Below are 27,966 nucleotides of genomic sequence, written 5' to 3' on the forward strand. Positions count from 1 at the left end.
AGATGAAAGAAGGACTTCTCTATCCTGATTGGTCAAGCTTTTTCAAACACTTGCAGCGCCAAATCAAACGCAATTTTATCCAGTTGCATGTTGCACGCTGATTGCGTAAGGTGTGCGTTGTTTGTACCGGAACAAAGTAAGGTTAATATTCGATTACATTTGATTGACTATAATTTGTAAAAATTTGTTTAAAACGATGGAGAGCCAAAACTTACCGCCTATCAAGAGCAATAATCCTGCTCCGACTGTCGAACAGATCAATGCGGACAGGATCACCCAGGTATCTTTCCTCGATTATTATTTTACTGAATTTTACAAGTAATGATAATATGAATCTAACATTCAGGCAAATTTTTGCTTCAAGCTTTTGTATTGCAAGTTTGTACATATCTCATTGATACATATATTTTTGTGCAGCTTGCGAATAAATATTGGGCGCCACACACTACAGATACGCATCTACCGTTCAAACCTCAGATAGTGGAAGACATTTATGTACAAGAGATATGCGCGTCCAAGTTCTCCATTCGAAGAATCATGATGTTGGAGTTCAGTCAGTACCTGGAGAATTTTCTCTGGCCGAATTACAACGCGGAGAATGCAACGCGAGCGCACACCATGTCCATTGTTGTCATGGTGAATGAAAAATTCAGAGAGCGAGTGCAAGTTTGGGAGGCATTTGAAAAGAATCCGACGCACTTTCCTGGATTCTTCCAAAATGTTCTCGAAGCGTGCTTAGAAGAAAGCATAATGGATTTTGATTTAAAGGAACAAACAGCATTGATAGTGTTTTTAAATCATTGTTTCAATTCCATGGAGATATTATTAGTTAGAGAGGAAGTCAAAAGATTAGTATCTCTGTCTATGTGGATTTCCTTGCAACACGGTAGAAGAGAACTCGAATTTAGAAAGTATCCAAAATGGAGGAAATATTGGAAAATTATAAGAAAGAAGGATAATCCAGAGCACAAGGAGAAACTTGAGTGGGAAAGGAGATTCTTGCATAAGCTCATGATAAAATTCATGACAATATTGGAGACAATTCTTGCAGAAGGTATGTATCTTTATGTCTTATGCAAAAAATTGAATTTCATTTAAAATTTATATAAAAAAAACGGTTCCTATAAACCTTATTAATTAATGTGATAACATTAAATATATAAAATAATCTAACTCTAACAATATGAATATTCTTGGCAGGACCTGTACTTCCGGACAAAGTGAGATATTGCGAAAGATTTTTAGAACTCATCATCGATCTTGAGGCTTTACTTCCCACTAGACGTTTCTTCAATACTGTCATGGATGACAATCATCTAGTCGTGCGTTGCCAGTTATCTAATTTGTTACATCGTCCAGAGGGAAGTTTATTTGGACAGGTAAGTAGACAAAATGTGTTAAATAATTTAATCCAAGATACTGATTTGAATTCATTTATCGAATCTAATATCTTTCTCATACAAAAATCAAATTTTATATATACATACTACATAGATATAAATACTAAAAATATTAAAAGTATAAAATTAAGGCTCAGTGACACATAATTAACTACATTGTGCAATACATTTGTATAACAGATATGTCTGTTAATTAGTGTCATTGATATTGCAAATATATACTTTTATATATAGAATTTATCGTCAGTACATTTGTGATGATGATATGCTATAAACATCGATACATGTAAGATATTAGATGTGTCAAAATTGCAAAGTGTCAAAAAACGTCTCGCATACATTTTTATAAGGCAAGAAATTGATTTCGTTTAAGGCACGCATAATCACCAAACAATGAAATATCAGATACACAATTTTACCAGTGCCATGTCACTTGCTTATCAATTCAAGCATTTTAGTCGCTTATGAATCTCATTTATAACTTTTTAAAAATTTGTTAAATTTCTAAGATGCTTCAATGAATGTGTCTATGAGAGATTTGATAACTTTTCCTGTTTTGTCCATATTCTATTTCTACATTGAATCGATTAAAATATTGTCCTGATTCTTGCATCATTATTTACAATATATTGCCATATTTTTATCTCCCAAATATTGTCTCGAATATATATACGTATTTCTTTCTTTATATATCTTTTTACACGTTTTACGTTTACTTTTATATAATAACGTTACTACGTGCATAATACTGTTTTCTTCTAGAGACATATCCACGCATTTTTCACACTCTATAAAGAATATCTCTCTTGATCTTAAGTGTATATGTGTATATATATATATATATATATATATATATATATATATATATATATATGTATGTATGTATGTATGTATGTATATATGCATATATTTATATATATGCATGTATATATACTCTTAATGTAATATATATAAATATGATAAAAATCAGGCATGGAAAATACGTTTATAAAGAATTATGATTTGAAGATAAATCAAAGGCAAGTTTGATCTCACACGAGAAATATGTATATCATCAATTCTCGAACATATAGTCTGGCAAGTGTATAAAATGTGCAAAACTGTTTCTAATTTCGTTCATACATCTTCATGCATCTTCGGTATTTTTCGTATTCCTCACTATGACCGTACGATGTAAACTCGCGATGATAGTTATTGCTTGATTATGATTCCGATTAGGATCGTGTTACGCGTCACAGATCGTAATCTACGTATAAAAAATAAATGCCGCGTTAATAACCCGCGTTGATGGCTGTCATCTCCTCGCCCCAATCGAGACCCTCAGTGTTGTCACTGGAATTGCAACAGTTGCACGTTTTTCCGAGTAGGAACGTGACCCTGCGTTGACCGAACACGCATACGTAGAGCACGAACAACGCCTGTAGCAGGTTCACAACGATATGGCAGTATATCAGAGCATCGTACTTGAGCTGCGAAAGTATCAGCGAGAACCAGCCCGTGCTCAGGATTGCGTACAGAAGGACGAACATGCGGAAGCTGTACTTCATTTTGTGGTGAATTCGACCGTATGTGCTCATCCGTTTGATCCTGTTTGCGGTCGTCAACACCAAGCAGAGATCGATCACGACGGTGAAGGCGATACACGTGAACATGACGGAGATTCCGAGCCAGCCCACGGTCTCTTGAGCGGGATAGGTCGTGCCACCCACGGTGGGTTTGTTCGTCTCGAGGGCGAAGTGCGCGAAGATCGCGGTAACGGCTATGCAGAGTGTCAGGCACCAGACCCAGGACGAGTAGTAGCAGTACTTTCTGCCATCGGTCACCCTGAGAAAAACGTTGCGCGATCTGAAAGTATTCCACACGTAGTAGCCCAGAGCGCTGAGCCAGAAGAAGGCGGCCATCAGGGAAACATACATGACTGTGTCTGAAAAAAGAAAAGGATAATGAGATATTTTTAATATACATCTTCAATCCGGCAATTTTATTTCAGTCTGGTAATTTTACTTTCAGAGGAAAAGGTCATTTATGAGCGGTCGCGTTTATTAATTAGCCCTTCCGTTGCGAGCATGTTGAATCGTGACTCATAGGATTCTCTGAACAGTATTATGGACTTAAAGGATATGATTCGCAAATTTCAACATATTTGATGCTTGAGAGAAAGTAATTTGTAAAGTGGTTTGTGCAGTATCTCAGCACATTGTTACATAAATTTACTGAATATGACTCTTTTGTTGAATTATTAAGACATTTCTTTCTACAGACAGAATATATTCTAATTTGATGAGAGAAATTTATCCTTAAAACGATGCGTCAGCATCGATGGAACATCAGATATGCTTTGATTCACTGGATCACGTCACAGGAAATAATTTTCGAGAATCATTTGCATCTCCTTGTGCTTCTCCTTGAGTTCAAGAAGCGGACAGACAGTGTAAAAGTTCAACCGCGCGGGGAAAATGACTAGCGTTTTCATATTAAATTAGAAAAAAAAACGTACCGGCAATCATGAAGCTGATGTGATTGCCGAACTCTGTGAATATCCTGACGGTGGAGGCGCATTGATTGGCCACGAGGCAGAGAGCCATGCTAGAGATGATGTTGCCGACAAGGTCACGCAACTGCGGCAGCACAAAGTAAACCACCGCGACGATCAGATAACAGGCCATCGACACGGCGTGGAAAGCGGGATCGATCGCGTGCCTCATCAGGTAGTCGGTGTCGGTCCAACGCGCGGTAACATCCGGCACACAGAGCATGGCGTACGTCGCGACCAGCTGATCGCCGCTGAGCACCACCTTGTCAGCGCAATAATGCCCGAACGGATAGTCGTAGTGTATGGTCGCACGTTCAATGTCATCGTCGTCATCGTTGTCGTCGAAATTGGACATCGCGGCGCCGTAGACGTCGCTGTTCTCGTTCACCTTTTTGGCTGTCAAATCGACGATGTAGTGACGTAACATACCGGTCGGCAGAATCGCCAGACGATCCGGTCCTGCTGGATAATAGTACACGTGCCATTGATGCTCGTTGGGGCTGCACCTGGGTCGTCCGATCTTCAATTCGTATCTGGGCTCGACGAATCTCGATCTCCCAGTTGCCGCGTCTCGCGGTTCAGCCACGAACTCCGGTCGCCACTCGGTCTCGTTGGTCTCCGGCAACGGCGTGCACCGATCGTCGAGCAGCAGCTCCCCGGGTTCGCAACACTTGCCGATGTTCACCGAGGTCGTGCCGGCACCGTCTGTCTGGCCGCTTCGCGTCTCGACGTCGGCGAGCGCGTTTCTCACTCCTGAGATACCACAAACAACAAGCAACAGCAGCACTCTCTTCAGATACATGACGCTGAAATAGGCGCGCGCGCACGCGGGCTCTTTCCCCTTACATTCGCATTCGCGTGCTCGCTTTCTCGTATCTTCTCCCAGAGAAAGAAATGTCACCTTGTTGCCGTTTACTTGATTGTATTTCGCGAACCTTCCATTAGTGATTCACTCATTGTCAGCTCATCGCGACATGTATCCTACTCGTCTCGCCATACCTGGCCATACCAATGTCCCCGCGGCTATCTACCTACCTACCTACCTACCTACCTACCTACCTATCTACCCCTGCCAGCGTCTGCCGCCATGATATTCCCATTCTCCGCCGCATCGGGGCTGGTTGGGGGCCCCTTGATCCCCTCCCTGTACCCCTCGACGACCTCGAGCGAGCCTTTGCGGCTCCGGAGACACAATAGCACGCGTCGGTGCTGCGTTCACATATGTCTCTCTGTGTTCGTTTTCATAATGCACTCTTTATTCGAAAATACACTGGTACAGATAATAAAATTTTTATATTTTTTGTGAAAAAATTTTAGATACTATCGCGTTATAAAATTTATTGATACACATTGGGTATTAATGTAGGAGTAGTTTCAAAATAAATAAAATATTTTTATATACAATACATATACATGCTTGCACGCATATAAATATGTATATACAAATGGCCTTTGATATATTTAATATAATTTTACATCACGCCAATGTGCCTAAAGATTAAGTGAACATTATTTATCATGGGACAATATTGATCGAAATTTTGGTGAAATATCGAAGGATTATCAATGTACACTTACACATAACGATAACGATATCAATAAGCGAATAACATGGGAATTAAATTATCTAACTTATCAAGAACATTTAATTTATTTTCTTATTCACCAATATATAAGAAAGGAACGAATGTTTTTTAATCTGATATTTTTCTTATCGAGGAATATATTAATATAATTTTTCGCACAAAAAATTATTCAAGATATTGTTTCTTAACGCAGCAATTTTGTTTTATGAAATTATTCTCATTATTTTTATAAAATTAATTATAGATTAGTTATTATTTATGAAATATTTTATGAGATATATTTCGTAAAATTAATTATAAATTAATAATGAATTATTTTTATTCTAATTATTTTTTATGAAATTAATCATTTTTCAATCTCCAACATTTTTTATATAAATATATAATTGCAAAGATAATTTCCTCTGCGCGTTTACAACATTTTATCCGTTTAAAATATTACAACGTGTGGAACGATTAGGCAAAATAAAATTGCGAAAATAATATAATAGTATCTTAGGAGAAATATTAGGGAAATTAACGTAATATATGTGCGTACATAATATAAGTTCGCGGTATTTATTTACGTACAGTCGCGCTCTTTGTAAAATTCTATTATTTTCGCTGTTTTTTTTTCATTTTCTTTTTTTTCCTCTGTGTGTTTGCGTTATTCATCGACCACTTCGATAAACGCGCGTTAACTTTAGACCGCAAGGGCGTGCGTAATTACAGCACGTGTTCGTCTTGTCACGTACTCTGAGAAAACACTGACATGAATCGCGAACGAGTGTATTACAGCTGCACCGTCGTATATATGTATATTCAAGACCGGAAATGGTTCGGGTTCAGATGAAAAAATATTTTTTGTCTTGCGGTATGAGGTTTATACTGACGTATAAGAGAGAAAAAAATAAATTATCTACCTACTATATAGATAAAATATGAAAGGGTGTGATATATCTTTGATCTTTTTAATAATTATTTTAATATTATTATATTATTATTCTTGCTTTAGAATATTTCAGAATATTATTATTCTTATTTTATCTTATTTCAAAGAATAGGTAAACATAAGTTTTTCTGAAATTCTTTGGAACTTGGAATTCTTTAGAATACTTGAAAAAATTGATAAATCAATAGTTCCCCCGAGAAGGGACAGATAGTTAGGTTCCGGGCATCTTTTCGGATCGTTGAGCCGCAGTAATTTGTCTTCTCCCCTTCTGGATATACTTTTTTTACAGCTACTCTGTCGAGACATGCAATGTATTCTAGCATACGAGCTGTTCTATTTATACTGCAATGCATTATACAGTCGTGCATTATTTCTCTCTTGTACCTGAAGATAATCGAATCCATGTATATAGATTTAAAACTTGTATGCTCAATAATAGTCGTGTGCATTTTTAATATTTTTTCATACATCATGAGTTGATTCAAGAAAATTAATCGAACAAAAAAATTTTAATTTCTTTTCTCACATTTAATTTTCCTGTATTGAAAATAGGGAATTGTAAAAGGAATGTAAATATCATTGCAATATCCTTTTCCATCGCTTTTAATTTGTTTAACGGTGTATCTTATTAAGCAAAGTTCCGGGATTGTCGTGGATCAATTTTTATGTCTGTCTAATCTGTCATTATACTTCTATCGATCATGATGTAATATGTATACAAGTCATACATGTGAACAAACAATATAACACACTAGATGTACATAATATTTGCACGTGTCTATCGATCGTTTCTTCCACTTTTGTTACGTATTCTCGAGCTTTTCATCTCTATCCAAACGATTACATTATTTTATTACTAAATAGTCTCTAATATCATTATACAAGCAAACGAAAAAAAAATCAACGCGTAGAATCCTGTGACTATAATAAAATCTCTACCTTCGCATAACAACATGAATCAGCACATATTAGATACTAACAAAATACTTGACTCATTTGTAAAAAATTATTAAAGATTCTATTCTTAATAGGAAAAACATCTATTTGCATAACGATGTTTCTCGCAATTGCATGAATAATGTTAACGAATTATTGCTCGTGAAATATACGTACATGCTTGCAAATACATATTTAAATCAGAATAATTCGCGTACCATCTTGTGCGAGCATCAAACGTAAGATGACTCGTCCCATCAAACTGTCACGATCCGATTTGCTTAACAAATTTCGTCCGTGTCATGCAATCGTGACCTACTATCTATCTGCGTCAATATCACGCTTGTCAGTACCAGTGAGCAAATGTAATTGAATTTGTCATCTCGATTCGCGTCATTGTTTGTATCGCTGTAGACAAGCTGATGATGATATAATAATGGATATCCGGATTTGCAAATCACCTTTTATCCATGGGTTCTTTGATCAATATGAAGTCGATTTTTCTATTAAAAAAAAGGAAATGTTGATGGAAACCAACAATTTTGATGACATAAACTATCCTTGACATTTTGGCCGAGGAATCGGAGAAAGAGAGAGAAATGGATTTGGAGGGTCAGATTAATTTATAAGTAAATATTGGTTTGCTTAGTGGCCTCTCTGGAGTATCCTGTTAATTCGTATCAATATGTATCGAATGACAGGATGACGCATTATGAATTACACGCAAAATCAATGAAAGTAGGACAGATACGGCGTATGTTTACACACTCAATGTCTGCTCGCGGCAATAATTTTTATGAGTCTGTTTTGTAGACTTATGTCACATATACACACATGTATCAGGCGGATCGGATTTTATCGAGAAGGATACATATTTGATTAACGAGCACGTGCCATATGTATATCGCAGCTGTTGTTTCGTTTGCGACGAAAGCCTTCAAGTAGCCTTCAAATTCGGAGGGACAAGCGACCTTTGCACCGTAAATTATTTCTCAATAGCTTGTTATACCAGATGTTTCAATGCCGGAGAGATAATCGAGTTGGACTGATTCACAGCGAATTCTCTTACATAATTTATTTACTGTTTGCGAAGATTCGGCGTGTCTCTAAAAATTTACATGATGCGTACAGAGATACGAGCATTTATGGCGCTTGATATAGACGCGGAATAAAATTCCGATACTCGTGAATGAATCGGATTTACGCGTTTTTTTTTTCACGAAATCGTAGAGATGTGATGACTCGTCGTCACGTTTCCACGAATGAGAAACTGAATCACGAGCGCGAAATGACATTACGCACCGATGAATAATTATAATCTTCATTATATTTTTAATTATCCCTCCACGCACACACAGCAATTTGGTCCAGTAAATCTAGATTTAATAAAGCTATATTAAACCTATATCTATATTTAATTTATAATTAAATCTTTACCTAATTAATCTATGGAGATTCTTGTACAGTGCTTATTAATAACATATTTCGCTACGTTAATCGTAAAAAAAACAAAGCACAATAATCCTTAATAATCGATAATTTACATAGAAACACACGATATTTATTGCTTAACCCGTTATCAGCCAAATGTCGTGCTTTGTTTGAGAAGACAGGTAACAAGAATAGATAATGTGTGTACGTTAATAAGAGATACGTCGAAATAACTGGCTGAATTGATTTCGCGAATCTTAATAACAAGACTGATAACAGATCAACATAGTGGAGATAATTTATATAACGCGATATTTTGATATACAAGGTGTTTCTTAATAAGTTCGAAAAATTTTAGGAGATGATTCTTTGTCGAAAATTAAGGGGATATTTTTCATATAAACATTAAAAAGTTCTAATAAAAAATTGAATAAGGGTTACTAGTTTCATCCCTTTATAACAATACGGGAGGCTGAAAAAATATTAATAAATAACCTTTTTGCTAAAAAATATCCATCTAATTTCATTTCTTTAACTTGTTCCAAATTCTTCCGAAAATTTTTCGCACTTATTAAAAAACACCCTGTATGTATAATGGAAATGTATAATAATATAGAGAATAAAATGCGCTTACAGATAAGTTATTTTTAAAACCGTATGAATTTTAAAGCATGACAACAATCGCGTCATCTGTGCTTTCTTGTCAAATAATATACAGATAATCCGAGACTGTCTTTCTTAGGCAATATTTCTTACATCTAACCGCGTGTAATGATCCTGGGGAAATATATTTTGGAGAAAAAGGGAGAACGTAAAAGTTTTATTATCCCTGTTGAGACAATTCAAGTTCCTCGGGAAGCACTTGCTCGCATTCCTCGTCTTCATAGGCCGCCCAGGATTTTGGGAAAGCGATACCGCAAGGTCGCTTCTTCGCCAACAGCTTCCGCACTCTTTTCCGCGTCGCGACCAGAAGCAGAAATATGATGAATCCTTGGAGACCGTTCAACAGGTCCGTCGGTATCCTGACGAGAACATTCGCCGATTATTTTATTTAATATAATTGATAGATGTTTACGCGTCGAGACAGAGTATTTTAAAGATCGTCCTTACCAGAACTCGTCTATCTTGGTATCGATGGCGAATGACATTAATTCGAAGATCCAGGTGATGCCCATGACGAGTATTAGTTTAATGTACAACATACACTTGAATCGTAAAACTCGCAGCTTGCTTCCCGTGTAATCGCGATATTGATGCCATAAACACCAGCTAGTTAGGCCGAGATAGATCATATTTAACGTTAACAAAATACCGACCGGCCCGTAAAAATACGCCCACGTTTGCACGGCTCCTGTAAACGAGACTACCTGTCTTATCTCTTATTATTTTAGAAAATAACATGAAACAATCTTCCAAACTGCCGTACGTCTTATATATCTATTTGATTTTTTTGCCGGAAGCAACAGAGGATTAGGTTTTGCATAACTTACCGCCGAACCAGCAACTGTAGTCGCCAAAGCCAGGTTTCAAGTGATGCCCCTCTGCATGATGCATTGTCAGCGCGGTGATTAGGAAACAGACCGGGCCACCCCATCCCCAAATGCAATAAGCATAGTAGAGCGATTGGTCTCTGACCCTGAAGTTCTTAAACCTACGCGGATAATTAAATTTTGAAAATACGCAAAAAAAGTATTTCATCGATTGACATTATTATAGTTTTGCGTATGTGATATCCTGTATTTCTCACATGATTTATTTGCCTGTAAATGCATACTCACCATACAGTACGCCACACGTTGAAGGCCACGATATTCAGCCAGAAAAATGCGGACATGAAGGCAAAATACAATATGAATCCTAAAACAAATATAATATTAATGAGAGATTGAAAAGATGCGAGAAATAATTATATATTCGCGAATTCCATGATAAAAGTACATTTATCAATACTGCTTCATTTTATAATGTAAAGTAAAATGGTGTAATATGCCTCACACTTGCTTAAATTAATATAAAATCAATATAATCAATCAATATATTAATATAAAATACATTTATGATGAACAGATTTTATTAATAGTTGAAGTTCATAAAGATTTATTACCATTAATCAGTTTTGATTAATTGAAGTATTCTGAGATTAATTTTGAAAATACTGAAAAGAGCGTTTTTCCTTGAACTTTAGTGAAAAATGCCAAATAATTATAATCAATAAAAATAAATTTTTTGTTTTAAATTATAAAATTCGATGAAACAAAAATTTTTATATTTTAAATTAATAAAAATATTGATCGAATATTTATATAAGGATTGCAAATTTCTCTATTTCTTCAAAAAATTTTTGATATTTAGTTATAGTGTTTTAATTTTCATCATTTACTTCTAGCAATGATTCTTTGCTCCATTTCGCTCTTGTGCTTTTTTATATGTTTTGCTTATAATCTACAAAAAAATGTTTTTTTTTTAATTATTGATTTTCAATTTTTTTAATTCTTTATTTTTTTAATGTAAAACCACACTTAGAGCAATATTGTCAAATATCGACTTCTGTTTCAATAATGCTTATTAGTAAGCTTATGTTTGAGCGATGAGTGGAGCATCTTCCCTGCCGGGGCAGAATATTACACCGGTTTACCCTATAATTATGCAAACATGTACCGAAAGATACGCAAGTGGTGTAATCATCATCGATTATGATCGGTCGCACATGTTGAATGGAGAGGACGATGTAGCTGACCGCCAAAGTGGTGACGGCGGCCATCATCGCCTTGTCCTGGAGCTCCCGCAATTCCGGCAGTATAACATAAACCGCCAGGGTAGCGATCAAGAAGATAGCTGAGATGATGCTGACGATGCAGACAAGCGTGCTCTTCCACATCATCGATACACTCTCAATCAGATCGTCGTCGAAGCACACGAGGGCGATCTTACCGTTGTTCCGCGTCGAATTGGTTATGCAAAAACTGAATAAAACAAAATTGATTAGTGATAAAAACACCGCCCATCATATCACAGATTTATTGACGATCCATTACAGAAGATTCTATAAGCGGATATTAATTGACTATTAATCGCACGATGTAATAACAGGATATCATGCTTGGGAAATCTTGCAACATCAGGATTTTCCTCGTATTTCTCAACATCCCGAACTGCAAGTTTCTCTCTCTCTTTTTTCTCGAAAGAACGAGCGAAAGATAAGTAGTTCCCCGGCACGATTACGCGTCTGATAAGCTGGACAGAAGCTGCGAGATCTTACCTGCTGGCCGGGATTTTCTCATGGCTCATGTCCGGCCGCAGCCAGGCGGTATCGTCCTCGTAGACGACGGTGAAATTGTCGTAATCGTTTTGCTCGGGATCGATCAGGAAGATGCCGTTCGTGCATTGAAGACGTATTTTCGTGCCGTCCGAGCAGTTGGCCGAGTGCTGCCATGACGTGCCCTCGGGGCAGCAGGATACGTCGAAGGACAGGCTCGGGGAGATCGCGAGCAGCCAGAGCACCAGGGGCAACCAGAGGGAACCTGAAAAGCGTTGCATGAGCAGCTTTGAATTGATCCGCAGTCTTTTGAAAAGACACCCGGAAGGATTTAGCTCGATAGCATAGTCGATATTATTCGCTACCAATTGTTTGTAAACGCGACTCTGATAAGGAATTATTTTTTTCGCACTAATCGAGTCTCGTTGCGCAATTGTAACTCTCCTCTCGGAAAGATTATTGTAACAATCTTGATGGAATTTTTGTTAATCTGACAAGGACATCTTCTTGTTTATTTTTTTGTATCTGATATTTTATATATATATAATATGGAGTGTTGTAAAATTAAAGGAAGATAGAGTGTATATTAAAACAATAAAATGTAGAAGCTTTAGTCATATGGAATCTCGTCAAACGATCTCGCGTTTCTATGTCACATGTCTACCATTCTAGCAAAAGCGTTTGTCGTGGAGTTTCCGTGTGCGTCATGCGAGGGTCAGACTGATATCGACATCGTTTCTTTTATCTTCGACGATACTAGGCTTGGCTTATCACGTGAAATGTATCAGAGTCCGGGGATACGAGAAATATAGAGATTCGCAGCGAGAAAATAATAAAACGTATCGCATACATATTTATGTAATGCTGCTTCAGTTGCGAATAGTCGTGATTCTCCTTCTCTTCTGCGAGAGATAAGAAATGAGCGCGTTAATCTAAAGTACGCAATTCGCAATAAGAAATGTAATAGGAATGGTAACCTAGTTTAGCACTTAATGGCAGATGCACGATATGAAACAATCATTGTGAAAGAAGAAGGGATATGATTCTCTCTCTCTCCTCCTCTCTCTATTAACTGCATGCTAACTCTTCATTACCGGCGCTGGACCACTATTGCATACACGTGCATGTGCACCAGATTACACACGTGAATGTACACGTGTAGATCCTCGGTATCGTTCGCAGAGATCGTATTTTCGATTAAAATTATTGAGATTAGAATTATTGTCATTTTAGCAAAAAAAAAAAAAATACAAGTAGCGAGAAGCAAATGCAAAATAGCAAGTAATTTATCTCATAAAAATTGTAATATCACGCTCTTGCGTGTTATAAAAGTTGCAAAATTCGTTTAAGCAATTTGATTTGTCATGTGAAAATTGTTTGCAGTTGAGAGATAAGAGAAGATTATATTTTAATTGTGCATACACATATGGTTTTTTGAAAGAATCGCGTGTTAATTCTATTTATTCTTTAACACGTTCCTCCAGCGAAATTTATTGTATGTTATATCTATTATCACTATCAGAGTTAAAGTAAACGTCTTATTTATTTTTTTGCGACTTTCATTTAAAATGATATCGGTCTCTCGTAATCTTGGATAACATTATTTTTCACAAAACGATGTACAACGATCTACAAATAGCATCGTTATATTGTTTCTCTATCTCTCTCGCTCGTTCTAAACTATTCGACGTTTCTGGGTCAATTTCTTGATCTGATTGTTATAACTAACTCCTTACCGTGTAAAACATCAAGATCTGAACTTCGAAAAACGTGATATCACATATCATAAGCCATTAATAATCTATAGATTGTGTTTTACCGGTGTTTCATGGAGCGCAATAAATAATCATCAAACGTCATAATTTCGCACAATCATAGTTTCACATAGTTTCTAAGAAATCTTTCTCGGGATGTTGAAATAAAAATGTTTAATTTTTACACCGCACGTGTGTGAATCGTGCGAGCATACTCGTTACCTTGGATATTTGTGACCACAACTTAATTAACGCAAATGCAAATGTCGTCCACGTTTAATTAAGTGCAATTTGTATAACGCTTATAATGACCGGACAAAATTTACGTCGTTTATCGGTACAAAAAAGGGGAAAAACATAAAGGAAAAAAAGAGTAATAAATTTCTTCGCGAATTTGCTTCTTTCATCCAATTTTAATCGTCGCTCGTAAACTTGATACGATAGGGTCATTCGTATACGATAGAATGTAAATTTATATAGGGCAAGAAACGCGAAAGCAACAACAAACATTGACATTTCGCGATTGGCACATGTTGAGAAAAAGATAATCGCTCCGAATGGAATAAAAACGCGTGACGATTCGTGCTTGAGATCTCTTATTTTAGCAGAAACGAATGAATGAAAAGCGCTCTATTGATAATCAAGGATGCTTGCTTAATGTACTCTATATCTTTTCATTAAATCAGGTTTTTATGAGAAATGTCACGATAAGACATCAATCTTATCGTTTACATTTATTTAGTTGCAATATTTTTCTATCGATTTATAGTACGCGCTGTTTTTTAACGACTTTTATCGGATTTATGTTCCCCGAGTGGACAACGATATATTGTTTATCCCGAGAAACGCGCATATATGTATGATGTATTCGTTAATATCGACATTGTAAGGTAATTATCTACTAATAATCTTCTTCAATATAGCGTCTTCCTTATTGAGAAAATATTGAATTTTACAGACGACCGTGAATTTTCCTACGTTCAATACGTGAATCGAAGCCGTTGTATAACGTTAGTCCAATCGCTCGTTCTGATAATTGATAAATCAATTAATTATCAGCTTCGAGTTTTTCTATTCCCAACATATAACTACACAGACAACTATAATTATGTGTAGAAACAAAAATTTACATCGCGTGGAATACCAATGAGCTATGTTTCACGTTAATGAAGTAATTTCCTGATGCAAACGCCGTGAATAAAAATCGCGATAGTGCATAAATGCACGGAGGTGCATTTATAAAATAAAAAAATATGACCAAGAAGCGATAAGTATTATTAATCATAGCTTATATGATTTCTGAATATTACCGTTGTTTTCATGGATACTTTTACGTGACGGAGCCATAATATTTCAAGATTGATACAAAAGACGGACTTTACAACAGTACGTCATAATATTATTGGAATTCTGTTGATTAACGCAAGGTGCACAACATCTTTTTTCTACACAGAAAAATTTCCATATTGTCGGAAGTCTTGGAAGATAAAATTGTACATTGCGAGAAATTAGCTAATTTTTACTGATTAATGATAATTTCATTTATTCAACGATCATCATTATATTCTAAGTAATATTGGCAAAAATAGAAAGCAGGTTTTCGTAAAAACAAGGACATCTAGTCGCATGAATAAATTGCACAAAGACGAGGAAAAATACAAATGCGTAAGACTGGGTCTACAATAATAATATTCTAAGTCGTGTCGGATGTCGTTGATCCAATGAGAGAAAAGATTTTTTTTTTTGGAAAAGGAAATTTTGGTCCGTCGGCTGCTTCCGACATTTGACATGACTTAGGACTATTATAGACCCAGCTTAAGAAAGTTTACATACCTCTGATCGATGACGCGCCGAGCTGCCTGCTGTAACTCACGTCAAACGACAACATTGTCTCTCACTCTCGTTACCGCATCTCTTCGTTCCTTATCACACAAAACGAATCTGTTTTTCGTAAAAAACGGTCGAGAAATTAGGACTGAGAAGATCCAATAAAGTGATACGAATTTCAAAGAGTCTCTCTCTCTCTCTCTCTTCCTCTCCCTCTTTCTATCTCTCTCGGGGAAGAAACGTCACTCTCGATCGGGGTCAATGGACTGTCTCGGGTCGCTGTGGCATTCACCACCTGAAGAACGGTGCCGCTTTCTGCAATTTCCGTAGAAAATTCTTCGCCAGTTGGACGGTGACAACTAACGCGCGATCTGTCACGATCACTTCCTTTAGTCAGCGCGTTTTCCTTTCTTCTTCTTTCTGAAGTCTCGACGGCTGACACTCGAATAAGGAACGAGAATGCCACGACGTCTTTATCGATCCTTTTATTTATCAATGTTGAGTTTCACTTAAAAAATTCCGAAAACTGACAAGGTGGTTGATGCAGAAAAGTCACGTTTACTCGTAAAGAGCGACCTAGAATGTTATCGAAATCGCGAGAAAAGTCCTCGCGTGAGTCTTTACGGAGAAATCGATGTGTTTTATACGATGTGTCGATACGATCGAACCCCGATAAGTGGATTGGAGTGGCGAGCTCAATGAGACACGCTCACGTACTTGCGCTACGAACAGAACTGAACTGCTACGAAGAACTCACCGGAGTCTGCCGGCTACGCGGAGCGCGCGATCGGAGAGATATCTTCTCCCACTTTTTAGCCTTTGAACGGGGTCTGTGCTGTGCGATTGAGCACCGTGTATTTTTTTCCTTTCGTCCTGTCTAGCACCCTATTTAACTGCACGCCGGAACAATGGTCGGAAGGACCGATTCGCCGAAACCGAGTTCGTCTTCAGATTTCTTCGTAATTTTTTTTAAGGTGCCAATGCGCCAAATAAGGATGCCACGCGGCCGTGAAGATAATGAGAGTAGAGATAGCACTTGCGTGTTTCAAAAGGATAAATATCTGTGCAAAAGAAAAAAAAAGAAAGCTTTATTTCTAGCGAGAAGTAAAGAATTATACTGCATATCGTGTTGCTTTACGAACGTTACGCTGCGTGAATAGGAATGCGGCGAAGAAGTATGTGTATTAGATGAATATTCCCGTTATTTTTTTTATGTAAAAATTAAAATGTCGGTGATACATTCGCGTAACTTTATAAATGTGTAAATATATTGTAAAAGAGAATCAACATCTATAAGATATTAAGGAAGGCCATGATAGGGAGTTCCGATTATCACGACTAATTGCTCTCATTAATGTTCACCACGATATTGCCTTCGAACGTCAGTCGGCTAATTGTGTCCGAAGAGTTACTTGGTATGTCGAGCATGCGGATGAATTACGAGTCATAATAATTGGCTCGCAAGCTCGTAGTTTATTAAGTGCACTGTTATTGCGCTGATTAATTTAATCTCCGTTGAGGAAGAATGACTATTGACGAAAAGTATATATTATAATCGCAAAATAAGTGCGCGTTTCCATTAAATCAAGTGTATCTTTATGGCAAATTGTCTGAAAAAAATAAGAAATTTCATGTCATTTCGATTTTTTAGATACATGCATTTAAAGTGATTTCGAAAGTAAGTCTTTAAATCGATGAATAAAAGGTAGAAAACAAATATCGGCTCCTTGACAGACGAATCTTGAACTTCTCTGATAAACATATCGTTGAAAGAGGAAGAAGAATCTCGTCTGTCGAGAAGAACGATTAACATACCTGCGACTAATCCTCTCGGCTGTGACGTCGAAGAACAATTATAAATGCAACTACTCTGTTGATTCTGATTTTATCGATGATCGACACTCGCAGCCAACGGCTGTTTCTCTATGAACAAAAGGCCATACGTAATGCTCGTTAACAATAAATGCTACTTTAGATTCTAACTGTCGAAGAACAATCACTTCTGTTTTTTTTGATTGCAGCTTCTGGAAATGCTCAAGTTCTACGCTCGATTCGAGATCAGCGAGGAGACTGGCAACCCATTGGCGGATCACGACATGACGCAGTTACACTACGCTAAAATTACGTCTCTTCAAGTACATAAACTTTATAAATATATGTCACATATAATTACTAGAATATTTTAAAAAATTACTCTCATATTTCGATATTTAATGTCAAATTATTTTCATGTTATCAGTGGACAATAATCTTTGTTTTTTTCGCATATATGTGATTTCCATAAACCGGTTGTTGTCGATGAAAAAAAATATTACGAAACAGGAATTTGAAATTCCATAATTAATTCTGTCAATCGCGTCATTAATAAGCTATATATAACGCATACCTGTATTAAACATAATTATATATTCTTGAAATCGAGAGAGACTAACAGGTAGTATTTAAAATTCTGTTTAGAATGCGGTTTTCGTGAAATTCCCGGACCTGAGAAGCTTCGCGTTGGCCAACGTAGCCAGCGTCGACGTCAGGGACGCTCTTTACAAGCATTTCGGTTCGCTCAGGTGTGAATAATTCTATATATAAAATTCTTTATTCCACGTTAAAAGCATTGCGAACACTCGCGGATCGATGGAACGTGACGAGTGACGTTGATTTTTATTTTCAGCCAGGAAAAACTGAGATCTATCGCAAGTTACTTGAATTTAGTGCCGCCGAAGGAACGGGAAAAGGAGGAGAACTGGTATCGTCTGGACATAGAGTTTTTGCGCGAGCTGCTGGTAGGTGTGAAAAGGAGAAGACAGAAACGTAAATTCAAGAGGCACGATACTGGATTCTAAGAAAGGCTTTTCAATTTCAGATATCACGACACGAGCGTAGGCCGTCGCAACTCGAGGAGTTGAATGAGATGCCCCTTTATCCGACCGAAGACATCATCTGGAACGAGAGCATCGTCCCGACCGAGTATTTTTCTGGCGAGGGCTGTCTAGCGCTGCCAAAACTGAATTTGCAGTTCCTCACGTTGCACGATTATCTGCTACGGAACTTTAATTTATTCCGCTTGGAATCCACGTGTAGGTAGAGCGAGTGAAAAAATACAACTTTGTTGTTTATATCTAAATATTTATGATTAATGATAATAATGAAGTTAATAATCATTAAACTTGTATATTTATTGTCCATTTGTTTTTAATTATTTATTAATAATTTGTATAATATATTAATATTTTATTAATAATCATTAAATTTGTATATTTATTATCCATTTGTTTTCACAGATGAAATACGACAGGACATCGAGGATGCCGTAAGCAGATTGAGTCCTTGGTATGTTATCTACTTATGCTATATCATATTTAATTGCCTTCTCTTTTTACGAAAATCAAATAATAATTTTTTGCTCCTTTTTTCGCTCGCAGGCGGGCAGAAGACGGCGGCGTTTACTTCGGTGGATGGGCCAGAATGGCACAACCTATTACACAATTCGCCGTAGTCGAGGTAGCCAAGCCTAATGTCGGTGAGAATAGGCCGTCGAGGGTACGCGCTGACGTTACAATAAATCTTAGCGTTCGCAAAGAGATTAAATCCGAATGGGAGAATCTTCGCAAGCACGACGTGTGCTTCCTCATCACAGTCAAGCCACCGAATCCTATAGGTAAGACAAACGTTAAAAAAAATATATACAATCATTCTTTAAATAAAGAATATAGAGAAAAATAAAATATGTTTGCCGGCATCGTATGCTTCATATACTGCAGCAAATTTTGTCTTTTTTATGTAAAGATATATAAAAAAATTGATTAAAGATTTTAATTTTATCTGCACATTTTTTTTCTACGTAATAACCGTGTATAATAATAACAAATGAGTAATCGAATAACTATTATATTATTACAGGCACAAAGTATAGTCACAAGCTCCCGTTCGTACCGCAAGTGGGTTTAACGACGGTACGAGGATGCGAGGTCGAAGGTATGCTCGATTCGAATGGCAGAGTGATAGAAGATGGCCCTGAGCCGAGGCCGATTCTACCGGGCGATTCGCGAACCTATAGAGTATGGCTGGACTGCAATCAATATCGGATCGACATGGATAACGCGAGCCACGGTGGCGAGGATGTATACGAGGGATTTAATATTATAATGAGACGTAAACCTAAGGAGAACAACTTCAAAGCCGTTTTAGAAACTATAAGGGAGCTCATGAATACTGAATGCGTCGTGCCCAACTGGCTGCACGATATAATTCTCGGATACGGTGATCCCGGTGCAGCATGCTATTCTAGGTAATTTATATTATCTAACTATCTGTATATCTATATGTAACTATAATAAAACTGGTTCTATATATCTATTTTATTGCTTGAGAAAGAATCAATTGAAAACAAAATTGAAAGAATCAATTGAAAACAAAAGATTTTATCTGATATTTATAATAGCAGATACAATGTGTCCTTTCATAGCTACATCGTTAACAATATTTTCAAAACAGTAATTAAATTATTATGTTGTTTGGAGAATAGATCAATATTTTTATGATAATTGCAGCGATCATTTGCATGATAATTTATTCAACAACGTAATTTATTCAACAGCGTAATCGCAATTTAATTGACTATTAAAATATGTCAATTTTTTATCAGAATGTCGGATGAAATTGCGACGATGGATTTCAACGATACATTCCTTGACATAGATCATCTACGAGCTAGTTTTCCTCAGTATGAAATCAAAACAGATCCAGAGGACGAAGGAAATCTCGTACGGCCGTTTCAATTGACTTTTGAGGATATTTTAGCGAAGCACAACAAGGAACCAATTAAGAAAATTATTAGAGTTAAACCACACGTACCGCCCAGTAGAGGTCCATACAGAGCGAACGAACCGAAAAAGTTAGTAGCATTCATTTTATTTACACTCTCTTTCGTAGTATATTTATAAAATATATCATAAAGTTATTTCTCGAACAGAGGAAAAAAACATGTCGTTGCATTACAGAAATCAAATCCCCTTTACGCCGACACAAGTCGAGGCAATACGAGCTGGAATGCAGCCAGGTCTGACGCTGGTCGTCGGTCCGCCCGGTACCGGTAAAACGGACGTCGCTGTGCAAATCATCTCGAATCTGTATCATAATTTTCCCAATCAGAGAACGCTGATCGTGACACATTCCAATCAAGCTCTCAATCAATTGTTCGAGAAGATAATGGCCCTCGATATCGATGAGAGGCATCTACTGCGTCTCGGTCACGGAGAGGAAGCTCTGGAGACTGAAAAGGATTTCAGTCGCTATGGCAGAGTTAATTATGTTCTCGCCAAGCGTTTGGACCTACTTCTAGAGGTTCAGAGATTACAGGTATTGATTGATTTCTTTTTAAGCTATTGATGTGGGGTGTCCAACTGTGCTTAAAATGTGTTTTTTTTTCATTCAGGAATCTTTAAATGTGAAAGGCGATGTTGCATACACATGCGAAACAGCGGGATATTTTTTCATGTATCAAGTATCCACGAGATGGGATCGCTTCGAAGCTAGAGTTAAACAGAGGCAGCACACGAGCGACAAGTCCGTTTTATCTTCCATAGTCGATGAAGAGTTTCCATTTCACAAATTCTTCGATAACGCCCCGCAACCGCTTTTCAAGCGGAATTCATACGAGGAAGATCTCAAGATTGCGTACAGCTGCTTCAGGTAAGAATACACGTAAAAACTTTTACAGAGTAAACAATCCGGCAATTTTTAACGAGGTGTTATTTGCATAGGTATATCGAAAGGATATTCGCGCAATTAGAAGAGTTCCGCGCATTTGAATTACTACGATCGGGTCTCGACAGATCAAAATATTTACTTGTGAAGGAAGCCAAAGTAATTGCTATGACCTGTACGCATGCGGCGCTCAAACGACGTGAACTCGTTGATATGGGTTTCAAATATGACAATATCCTCATGGAAGAGTCGGCACAAATTTTAGAGATAGAAACTTTTATACCATTACTGCTGCAAAATCCTCAGGATGGATATAATCGTTTAAAACGCTGGATAATGATTGGAGATCACCATCAGTTACCGCCTGTCATTAAAAATATGGCTTTTCAGAAATATTCGAACATGGAGCAATCATTGTTCGCAAGATTTGTGAGACTGGGCGTTCCCACGGTCGATCTCGACGGCCAAGGTCGTGCCAGGCCTAGTATTTGCAATCTCTACAATTGGCGGTACAAGAAATTGGGCAATTTGGCACACGTGGAACATAGCCCTGAGTATCTTGTAGCGAACGCCGGTTTCTTATACGACTTCCAACTGGTGAATGTTGAGGATTTCAATGGTGTTGGCGAAAGCGAGCCTAGCGCCTACTTCTATCAGAATCTCGCTGAAGCCGAGTATTGTGTTGCGGTGTTCATGTATATGCGTCTGTTGGGATATCCGGCTGATAAGATCAGTATTCTGACAACATATAACGGTCAGAAACATTTGATAAGAGACGTGATAAACATTCGTTGCGCTAACAATCCTTTAATAGGTCGGCCGAACAAGGTGACGACTGTCGATAAGTATCAGGGTCAGCAGAATGACTATATCCTGTTATCTTTAGTAAAAACGCGCGCAGTTGGTCATCTGAGGGACGCGAGACGTCTAGTGGTGGCGATGTCACGCGCTCGTCTCGGTCTTTATGTCTTCGCTCGCGTATCTCTCTTCAAGAACTGCTTCGAGCTTACGCCAGCGTTTGACCAACTGATGCAGAGACCATTGAAGCTGCAATTACTGCCGCAGGAACTATATCCAAGCGAACGACCGAACAATGCTGTACCTTCGATGGTTCCGATGGAAATTGAGGATATGCCGCACATGGCTAAATTCGTTTACGATTACTATATGGAGAAGGTCAGCGGAATGAAGGTAAATTTTTAAAATTTATAAATTGATTCATATAAATTTCTTTGATTACGGTTTCTTTTGTATCATTTTTAGGGGTCGCAAAAAATGTGGCAGAAACCGGGAACCATGCAAACAATGGGCAGTCCGACGCATAAGGTTCCCGCTCATCCAGGTGCCGATGATGACACCGATGACGAAGAAGAAGGACTTAGCCAAGAAGACGTTGAAATGAAAGAATCTACAAATGAAAATGTAGAGAACAAATATGAGCTGATAAAGAATTTAGTCGAAGATCCTCCGAGCGATGCCGAAGAGGATCGCTGAATGGATTGCGCCGTGATATACTTACACAAGGACTAATACGTTAGTACGAAATAAAATAAAAAAATTTTACAGCTGGGAAATGAAACAATCATCTGCTTCAATTCCAAAATATTGATGTATATATCGTAATCACCATAGATTGACGATCAATCGTTGAAACAATTACACTATATCAAGAGGAAAAATAAGCATTTTATTATAGACTATTATTATTAAAATAATATATAGAAATTTTTACATACTTGTATTAAAATAAACTAGGTGAATGTTCACTTAACTCACCGATTTTTTTAAAACTCGCATATTTCGAGGCATAGAAACTGAATCTCTTAAAAAAAAATTATCGCTCCCATTTTTTTGTATAACTGCATTTAAAACAATAATTTTACGCCTTGTTACGACGATGAAAACATTGATTTTCTTATTTCTATATCTCGAAATAAGTATATATAATGAGTTTCAAAAATCAGAGATAATCTTTATATATGAACAGTATTATAAACTATAATTTTTTTACAAACATCAGTCTCGTATCCAAAATCTATTTTCTTACCCTGCGAAATTTTCTTCGATGACTTTGTTTGTTACTATCGAATTTTATATCGACATGTAGCTTTAAGAAAAACATTCGTATATCTCACGAAAACAGGTCCATCTTCTTCTTGATCGGTGTTCCCTTTCGACTCGCCTCCAACCTCTGCGCCTTAATATTCTCCGATTTATTCGGAGTTCTTTTCAAATTGTTCGGCGCGCTCTGTCGCACACTGGACGGCACGTAACTATCATCGAACTTCATCAATTTGCTCGGGGATTTGAAATCAGGCTCGTATTCCTCTACGGAAGGTTTGACTCCTTTGGAATTGGGTACATATTCCTCGAGAATGCCATCAGGAATCGTCGTAGTGGCGCGCGGTTCGTAAGTCTCGTGAATCATCTCCAGCTTCTCGATAGAGTTTGGCACGTAGCTCACGCTTTCTACCACGTGTTTGCTGTCGCAAAGAGTCGGCGTGTATTCGTTAGATGTTAAACGCATACTCTCCAATGCGCTCTTCCGGCTGGGTACGTATTTGAAATCCAGACATGATTTTTTCGCTTTCGGTGCGTCCGGAATATATTCCTCCAATAACGCGTTCTCTAAATCGTCGGAGAGCATGTATTTCCGGCTCTTCTTCCTCTTTAGATCCTCTTGCTCGGACGCAATAGTGCGTGGGGTCTCAATCTTCTTCGGAGAAGTTTGCATCGGTTTCTCGAGTGTTTTCTTCGATCGATCGGTCGTTCGATCAAGAGATTTTTCTTCTTTCGTTCGTTTCGCCGCATCGTCATCTGTTATCACTTTGCTTCTCTTCGAAGTATCTACTTCGTTTATTTCTCGTTTTATCGATTTTTTTCGGGCTGGTGACACATGTACTTGGATCGTGGGCAAAGATGATATATCGTTTGCGCATTCCGAATGCTCGAAAGTGTATCTGTTATGTAAAATATGTAATATTTTTTTATTGCTTTTTGATACAAATTCTCGATTATGATAGAAATTTGTTTCTTAATTTATATATATATATATTTATTTTTTGCTAAGCTTGTCTATCAGCAAATCTTTTTTAAGAAATATTTAGCTTTGTATGTCCATATATGTATAACTATATATATATATATATATATATATATATATATATATATATATATAGTTTCTTTTTAACTAAACTCGTCTTTATGAAATTTATTATAATTATTTATAATTTATTAAAATTATCATAATTATTTATATTAAATATTTATATTATAATAATTATTTATATTAATTATTTAATGTTTTTTAATTTAATGTTAAAACTATACATATTTTTTCTTAAAAGAGAATTAATCATAAAGACGAGATTAGTTAAAAAAAAGAAAAAAATATATACATATATATATATATATATATATATATATATATATATACATATATATATATATATATATATATATATATATATATATATATATATATATATCTAATGTATTTCTCGATTTTTTAACAAATCACTTTACGAAAATTAATACTTTAATTAAAAATACTTAGATATTAAACACTCGAATTAATAAAATGAACAAGATGCAATCAATTGGCTAAAGAACAAAATTAATCCGAAATCATTGAATCGATATTGCGTTTCTTACGTGACTTCCAACTGGCGAGTGGACTTTTTCCATTCGCATCCCCGGCTTTTGCGATGTGACCCGTCACCCCGACAATTTCGCAGGATCGCTCGCTCCAATATTTTGTAGAGCGCTGCCCAGTCTTCGACCTGCAGCCACTTGTTAGTGATGACCTTTTGCTTCTTGATCTCCACCGTTTTTTCCTGCACGGTTACCACGGCGGTCGCCAAACAATCCTCCGAAGCCTGCGAATACACACGTACACATCACTATAAAAAAATATACACTCGATACAAATTGCCGTATTGTTTCGCGAAATCAATGAGAGATACGTAAACGATAAATTCAAAATAATTGTCGCAATAATAATACAATGTTTTGATATTACAGAGAGAGAGTACGTCTGTCCGAAACATAAATACATATTCTTCCGTTATTCGTTATAGCAGGCAACATTTTTCAATGATCGAAGATATTGACAAGTATCGTTAATACAGAGTACATTTCGAAGGATACCGCTGTTATTCCATCTTCACAGATGCATTTTACGAATTCGTACGCGCGGCCGATGAATCGAGTGTGCGCGCGCGCGCGCGCACGTTTGACAGCCAGCTGTTGACAGCTGTTGCACGCGGTACCTTGATCACTTCCAGATATTGGCCGTCCCGGAACATAATCGCGCTCAGTATGTTGACTGGTGCGAGGATGCGACGGCACGATTGCCGTTCATCCGCGGGAGTCTTCTTCCTCCGTCGTCCCGAGAGGATCACGCGGTGCCGTAACTCAATGTCGGTTCTTCGAACCGAATGGGAAACCGAATCGGGCTGATGTCGCACGCGAGCTCGCTCGCCTCTCGGCGCACGCTCCGGACGGCGGCGCGGAATTGGAGCGCGACTCCGATCTCGAGTCACGTCTCTTTTTACGATCGAGTTTTCATAAATTACATAATAACACGTAATACGTCGGCGTCCGTCTAACCGAAGCGTTTCCTTTCTTTAGCGGATTCTTAACGTAATTTTCTAATTTTTGCTATAAAACGAAAGTACAATAGCTAGGTATTAGAATGTTAAACGTGCCACAAATGTGCTAATTATAATAACAAGTTATTTAAATCAGTCTGTGTATAAATAGATTTAATTTTCTTGAAAGATGATATCGGTGCTTGTCAAGTTAAACTTTTTCGGGTTTTTTGAGCAGCTAATTGACGTGTGTGAATGGGAATTATAATTTTGAGGGAAGAAGGGATGGTTTAAAGCCTACAAATAAGTTTTTACCTATTTTAGGAACTTATACATCACTTCACTATTTGAGTGATTATATAATTATATTCCATTCGTTTTCCTTAAATCTATTCTTTTTTTTAGCTGTTACATTTTTGTACACATTTTTTATAGAGTTTTAACTAATAGAAACCTTTGATTTCGTCTAAATTAATCAGATATTAAATACGTCTGTCTATAACAATTTATAAAAAAAAGTTTCGATTATGAAAATTTTTATTATTTAAGTTTCGATGTTTAATAATAATAATAATAATGTTCAATTTAAAAATGCGCTGATGTAACAAATTTTAAAAAACCGCTGATATAATAACGAATCGAAAGAACGTGACAGTAAACGTGTCAAACGATCGCAATCAATGTGCGAATATTTTCGATTTTGATCGATCGCAGAGGACGCATTACGAACATTTCTTAATAAGATCGAGTTAATTATGATGCGCGAAAAAATGCCTACAATTTTTGAGCGTTTTCAAATCTATATGGAGGACGAAATGGGACCAGGCAGGGTATGTGACACTTTTCTAACCTCTCTCCTCTGCATTGTCATATGATCGCTAACGGTTTTTCCTTTTTCCAGCTGATCACTTATGGGATCGCTAGCGCCGGTTTATTCGTTGCTCTTTATAGGATAAGACCTGTAAGTATAAATCGTCTCTCTTCCCTACTTGCTGTCGCCAGTGTCTTGTTTTACGAATCTGACACTTGCTTTCTTCCATTATTTTTCAGTTTGCAAAATTTAAGAAACCGTCCGATGTCCCATCTCACTTTTTGCAATCACGAATTCCACTCCAAGGCACTGTAATGCGTGTAGAACCGAGTCATGGTGCTCTATTAATGGTCAATCATCAACCCTTACTGCCTTTTCTTAATTTTAACAATAAGAGTTATTTACCTGTAAAGATCAGTGGTGTTGACATTACGGGTAATGGTACGTATCAAATCATTTACAGTCTATAGCTTTAGAAATAATATGTCAATCTTCTAGGCATAAGTTGGTTACAATGTGTAGTGAATAGTAAATATATAACATTTATACCTATAATGAAAAAAAAGGAATATTTGGAATGTATAGTTACAATGTCACAGAAAGATCAAGTAAGAGAAACAATTATTATTTTTACATAAATATGTATATATATTGAGTATATAATGTTCATACTATCATGCTCATATTATTTCTGCAAATAGGATTCATTAAAGATTGGTGAAGAACTAATTAAATTAGGCCTAGGCACAATACATGAACCTTGGATAAAGTTGAAGGACACACATATACTAACATATAAAAAATCTTTAACAAATGCACAAAAGTGGGCAGTACGTAGAAGAAACGGATATTGGCACTTTATCAAACAGCCAACAGTTTTCTGGAAAATGCAAATGTTCTTAATTAATAAAGTGAAAACATTGTTACCTACTTATATAGTAAGATGGCTTGATCTTTAAAAGTATTGGCTTTTGATAATAAATGTACATACATATTTTTTATCATAGGTATATATTTCAATAGTTCAAATCTTATGAGAGAGAATATTGTATATTTAAGATTTTTTTATAATAAAAGTTATCTTAATAATTTCTTAACGAGTATCATTAAGAAAGTGTTCATATAAATAAAATCAAATTAAAGAATAAGTTTATAGATTCTAAAGATATAAAAATAATTTGAATTTTTCTCATTTCTTTTTAGTTATCA

At 36.7% G+C, this 27,966-nt stretch overlaps 5 protein-coding genes across 8 annotated transcripts; 2 read left to right on the top strand and 3 right to left on the bottom strand.

Moving 5' to 3' along the window:
- Positions 1–23,125, top strand: LOC145976727 (RNA helicase aquarius). Of its 2 annotated transcripts, XM_083108058.1 has the most exons (15): positions 1–280; positions 418–1,054; positions 1,201–1,379; positions 17,676–17,789; positions 18,112–18,215; positions 18,320–18,431; positions 18,512–18,725; positions 18,930–18,978; positions 19,071–19,306; positions 19,549–19,936; positions 20,294–20,542; positions 20,649–21,006; positions 21,083–21,339; positions 21,411–22,545; positions 22,618–23,125. In XM_083108058.1, the coding sequence occupies exons 1-15, from the start codon at positions 197–199 to the stop codon at positions 22,846–22,848; spliced, it is 4,347 nt and encodes a 1,448-aa protein (XP_082964184.1). In that variant the 5' UTR covers positions 1–196; the 3' UTR covers positions 22,849–23,125. The 2 variants fall into 2 exon arrangements, with proteins under 2 accessions (XP_082964184.1, XP_082964186.1); XM_083108060.1 differs by lacking the exons at positions 1–280; positions 418–1,054; positions 1,201–1,379 and adding an exon at positions 16,917–17,597.
- Positions 1,420–4,999, bottom strand: Mthl5 (G-protein coupled receptor Mth-like 5). The gene is made up of 2 exons (XM_083108070.1): positions 3,898–4,999; positions 1,420–3,324 (listed from the first exon to the last, which is right to left on the bottom strand). The coding sequence occupies exons 1-2, from the start codon at positions 4,733–4,735 to the stop codon at positions 2,672–2,674; spliced, it is 1,491 nt and encodes a 496-aa protein (XP_082964196.1). The 5' UTR covers positions 4,736–4,999; the 3' UTR covers positions 1,420–2,671.
- On the bottom strand, positions 8,447–17,688 carry LOC145976732 (G-protein coupled receptor Mth2). Its single transcript, XM_083108071.1, has 8 exons — positions 17,470–17,688; positions 15,661–16,715; positions 12,077–12,338; positions 11,476–11,780; positions 10,596–10,674; positions 10,308–10,468; positions 9,928–10,168; positions 8,447–9,839 (listed from the first exon to the last, which is right to left on the bottom strand). The coding sequence occupies exons 2-8, from the start codon at positions 15,713–15,715 to the stop codon at positions 9,641–9,643; spliced, it is 1,302 nt and encodes a 433-aa protein (XP_082964197.1). The 5' UTR covers positions 15,716–16,715; positions 17,470–17,688; the 3' UTR covers positions 8,447–9,640.
- Positions 23,021–27,151, bottom strand: LOC145976733 (uncharacterized). Of its 2 annotated transcripts, none has more exons than XM_083108074.1 (3): positions 26,797–27,151; positions 25,009–25,232; positions 23,021–24,314 (listed from the first exon to the last, which is right to left on the bottom strand). In XM_083108074.1, exons 1-3 carry the CDS (start codon positions 26,815–26,817, stop codon positions 23,486–23,488), a joined length of 1,074 nt encoding a protein of 357 aa, XP_082964200.1. In that variant the 5' UTR covers positions 26,818–27,151; the 3' UTR covers positions 23,021–23,485. The 2 variants fall into 2 exon arrangements, with proteins under 2 accessions (XP_082964200.1, XP_082964198.1); XM_083108072.1 differs by lacking the exon at positions 26,797–27,151 and adding an exon at positions 25,626–26,062.
- On the top strand, positions 25,630–27,849 carry LOC145976737 (protein C3orf33). Of its 2 annotated transcripts, XM_083108079.1 has the most exons (6): positions 25,630–25,998; positions 26,592–26,776; positions 26,848–26,907; positions 26,997–27,198; positions 27,256–27,365; positions 27,459–27,849. In XM_083108079.1, exons 2-6 carry the CDS (start codon positions 26,702–26,704, stop codon positions 27,714–27,716), a joined length of 705 nt encoding a protein of 234 aa, XP_082964205.1. In that variant the 5' UTR covers positions 25,630–25,998; positions 26,592–26,701; the 3' UTR covers positions 27,717–27,849. The 2 variants fall into 2 exon arrangements, with proteins under 2 accessions (XP_082964205.1, XP_082964204.1); XM_083108078.1 differs by having other exon boundaries at positions 25,630–26,776.
- The last annotated feature ends 117 nt before the right edge of the window (positions 27,850–27,966 follow it).

Source organism: Camponotus vicinus, unplaced genomic scaffold (assembly GCF_025532165.1).
Source record: "Camponotus vicinus isolate PSW18456_S1 unplaced genomic scaffold, iyCamVici1.0 SCAF_9, whole genome shotgun sequence".
Taxonomy (NCBI): domain Eukaryota; kingdom Metazoa; phylum Arthropoda; class Insecta; order Hymenoptera; family Formicidae; genus Camponotus; species Camponotus vicinus.

Bases quoted from the DNA above. Each gene is read 5' to 3' on its own strand.
- LOC145976732 (XM_083108071.1), bottom strand. From the start codon at position 15,715: ATGTTGTCGTTTGACGTGAGTTACAGCAGGCAGCTCGGCGCGTCATCG. The intron at 10,675-11,475 runs GTACATGTTTGC...TATTTGTTTTAG, and splicing joins CACCACTTGCGTATCTTTCG to GATTCATATTGTATTTTGCC. The intron at 10,469-10,595 runs GTGAGTATGCAT...TTATCCGCGTAG, and splicing joins AACGTGTGGCGTACTGTATG to GTTTAAGAACTTCAGGGTCA.
- LOC145976727 (XM_083108058.1), top strand. From the start codon at position 197: ATGGAGAGCCAAAACTTACCGCCTATCAAGAGCAATAATCCTGCTCCG. The intron at 18,216-18,319 runs GTGTGAATAATT...TTTTATTTTCAG, and splicing joins AAGCATTTCGGTTCGCTCAG to CCAGGAAAAACTGAGATCTA. The intron at 18,432-18,511 runs GTAGGTGTGAAA...TTTCAATTTCAG, and splicing joins AGTTTTTGCGCGAGCTGCTG to ATATCACGACACGAGCGTAG.
- LOC145976733 (XM_083108072.1), bottom strand. From the start codon at position 25,661: ATGTTCCGGGACGGCCAATATCTGGAAGTGATCAAG. The intron at 25,233-25,625 runs GTACCGCGTGCA...GTGTATTCGCAG, and splicing joins AATATCTGGAAGTGATCAAG to GCTTCGGAGGATTGTTTGGC. The intron at 24,315-25,008 runs GTAAGAAACGCA...TTTACATAACAG, and splicing joins ACTCGCCAGTTGGAAGTCAC to ATACACTTTCGAGCATTCGG.
- Mthl5 (XM_083108070.1), bottom strand. From the start codon at position 4,735: ATGTATCTGAAGAGAGTGCTGCTGTTGCTTGTTGTTTGTGGTATCTCA. The intron at 3,325-3,897 runs GTACGTTTTTTT...TTCTTTTTTCAG, and splicing joins CATCAGCTTCATGATTGCCG to ACACAGTCATGTATGTTTCC.
- LOC145976737 (XM_083108078.1), top strand. From the start codon at position 26,702: ATGATGCGCGAAAAAATGCCTACAATTTTTGAGCGTTTTCAAATCTAT. The intron at 26,908-26,996 runs GTAAGTATAAAT...ATTATTTTTCAG, and splicing joins CTCTTTATAGGATAAGACCT to TTTGCAAAATTTAAGAAACC. The intron at 27,199-27,255 runs GTACGTATCAAA...TCAATCTTCTAG, and splicing joins TGTTGACATTACGGGTAATG to GCATAAGTTGGTTACAATGT.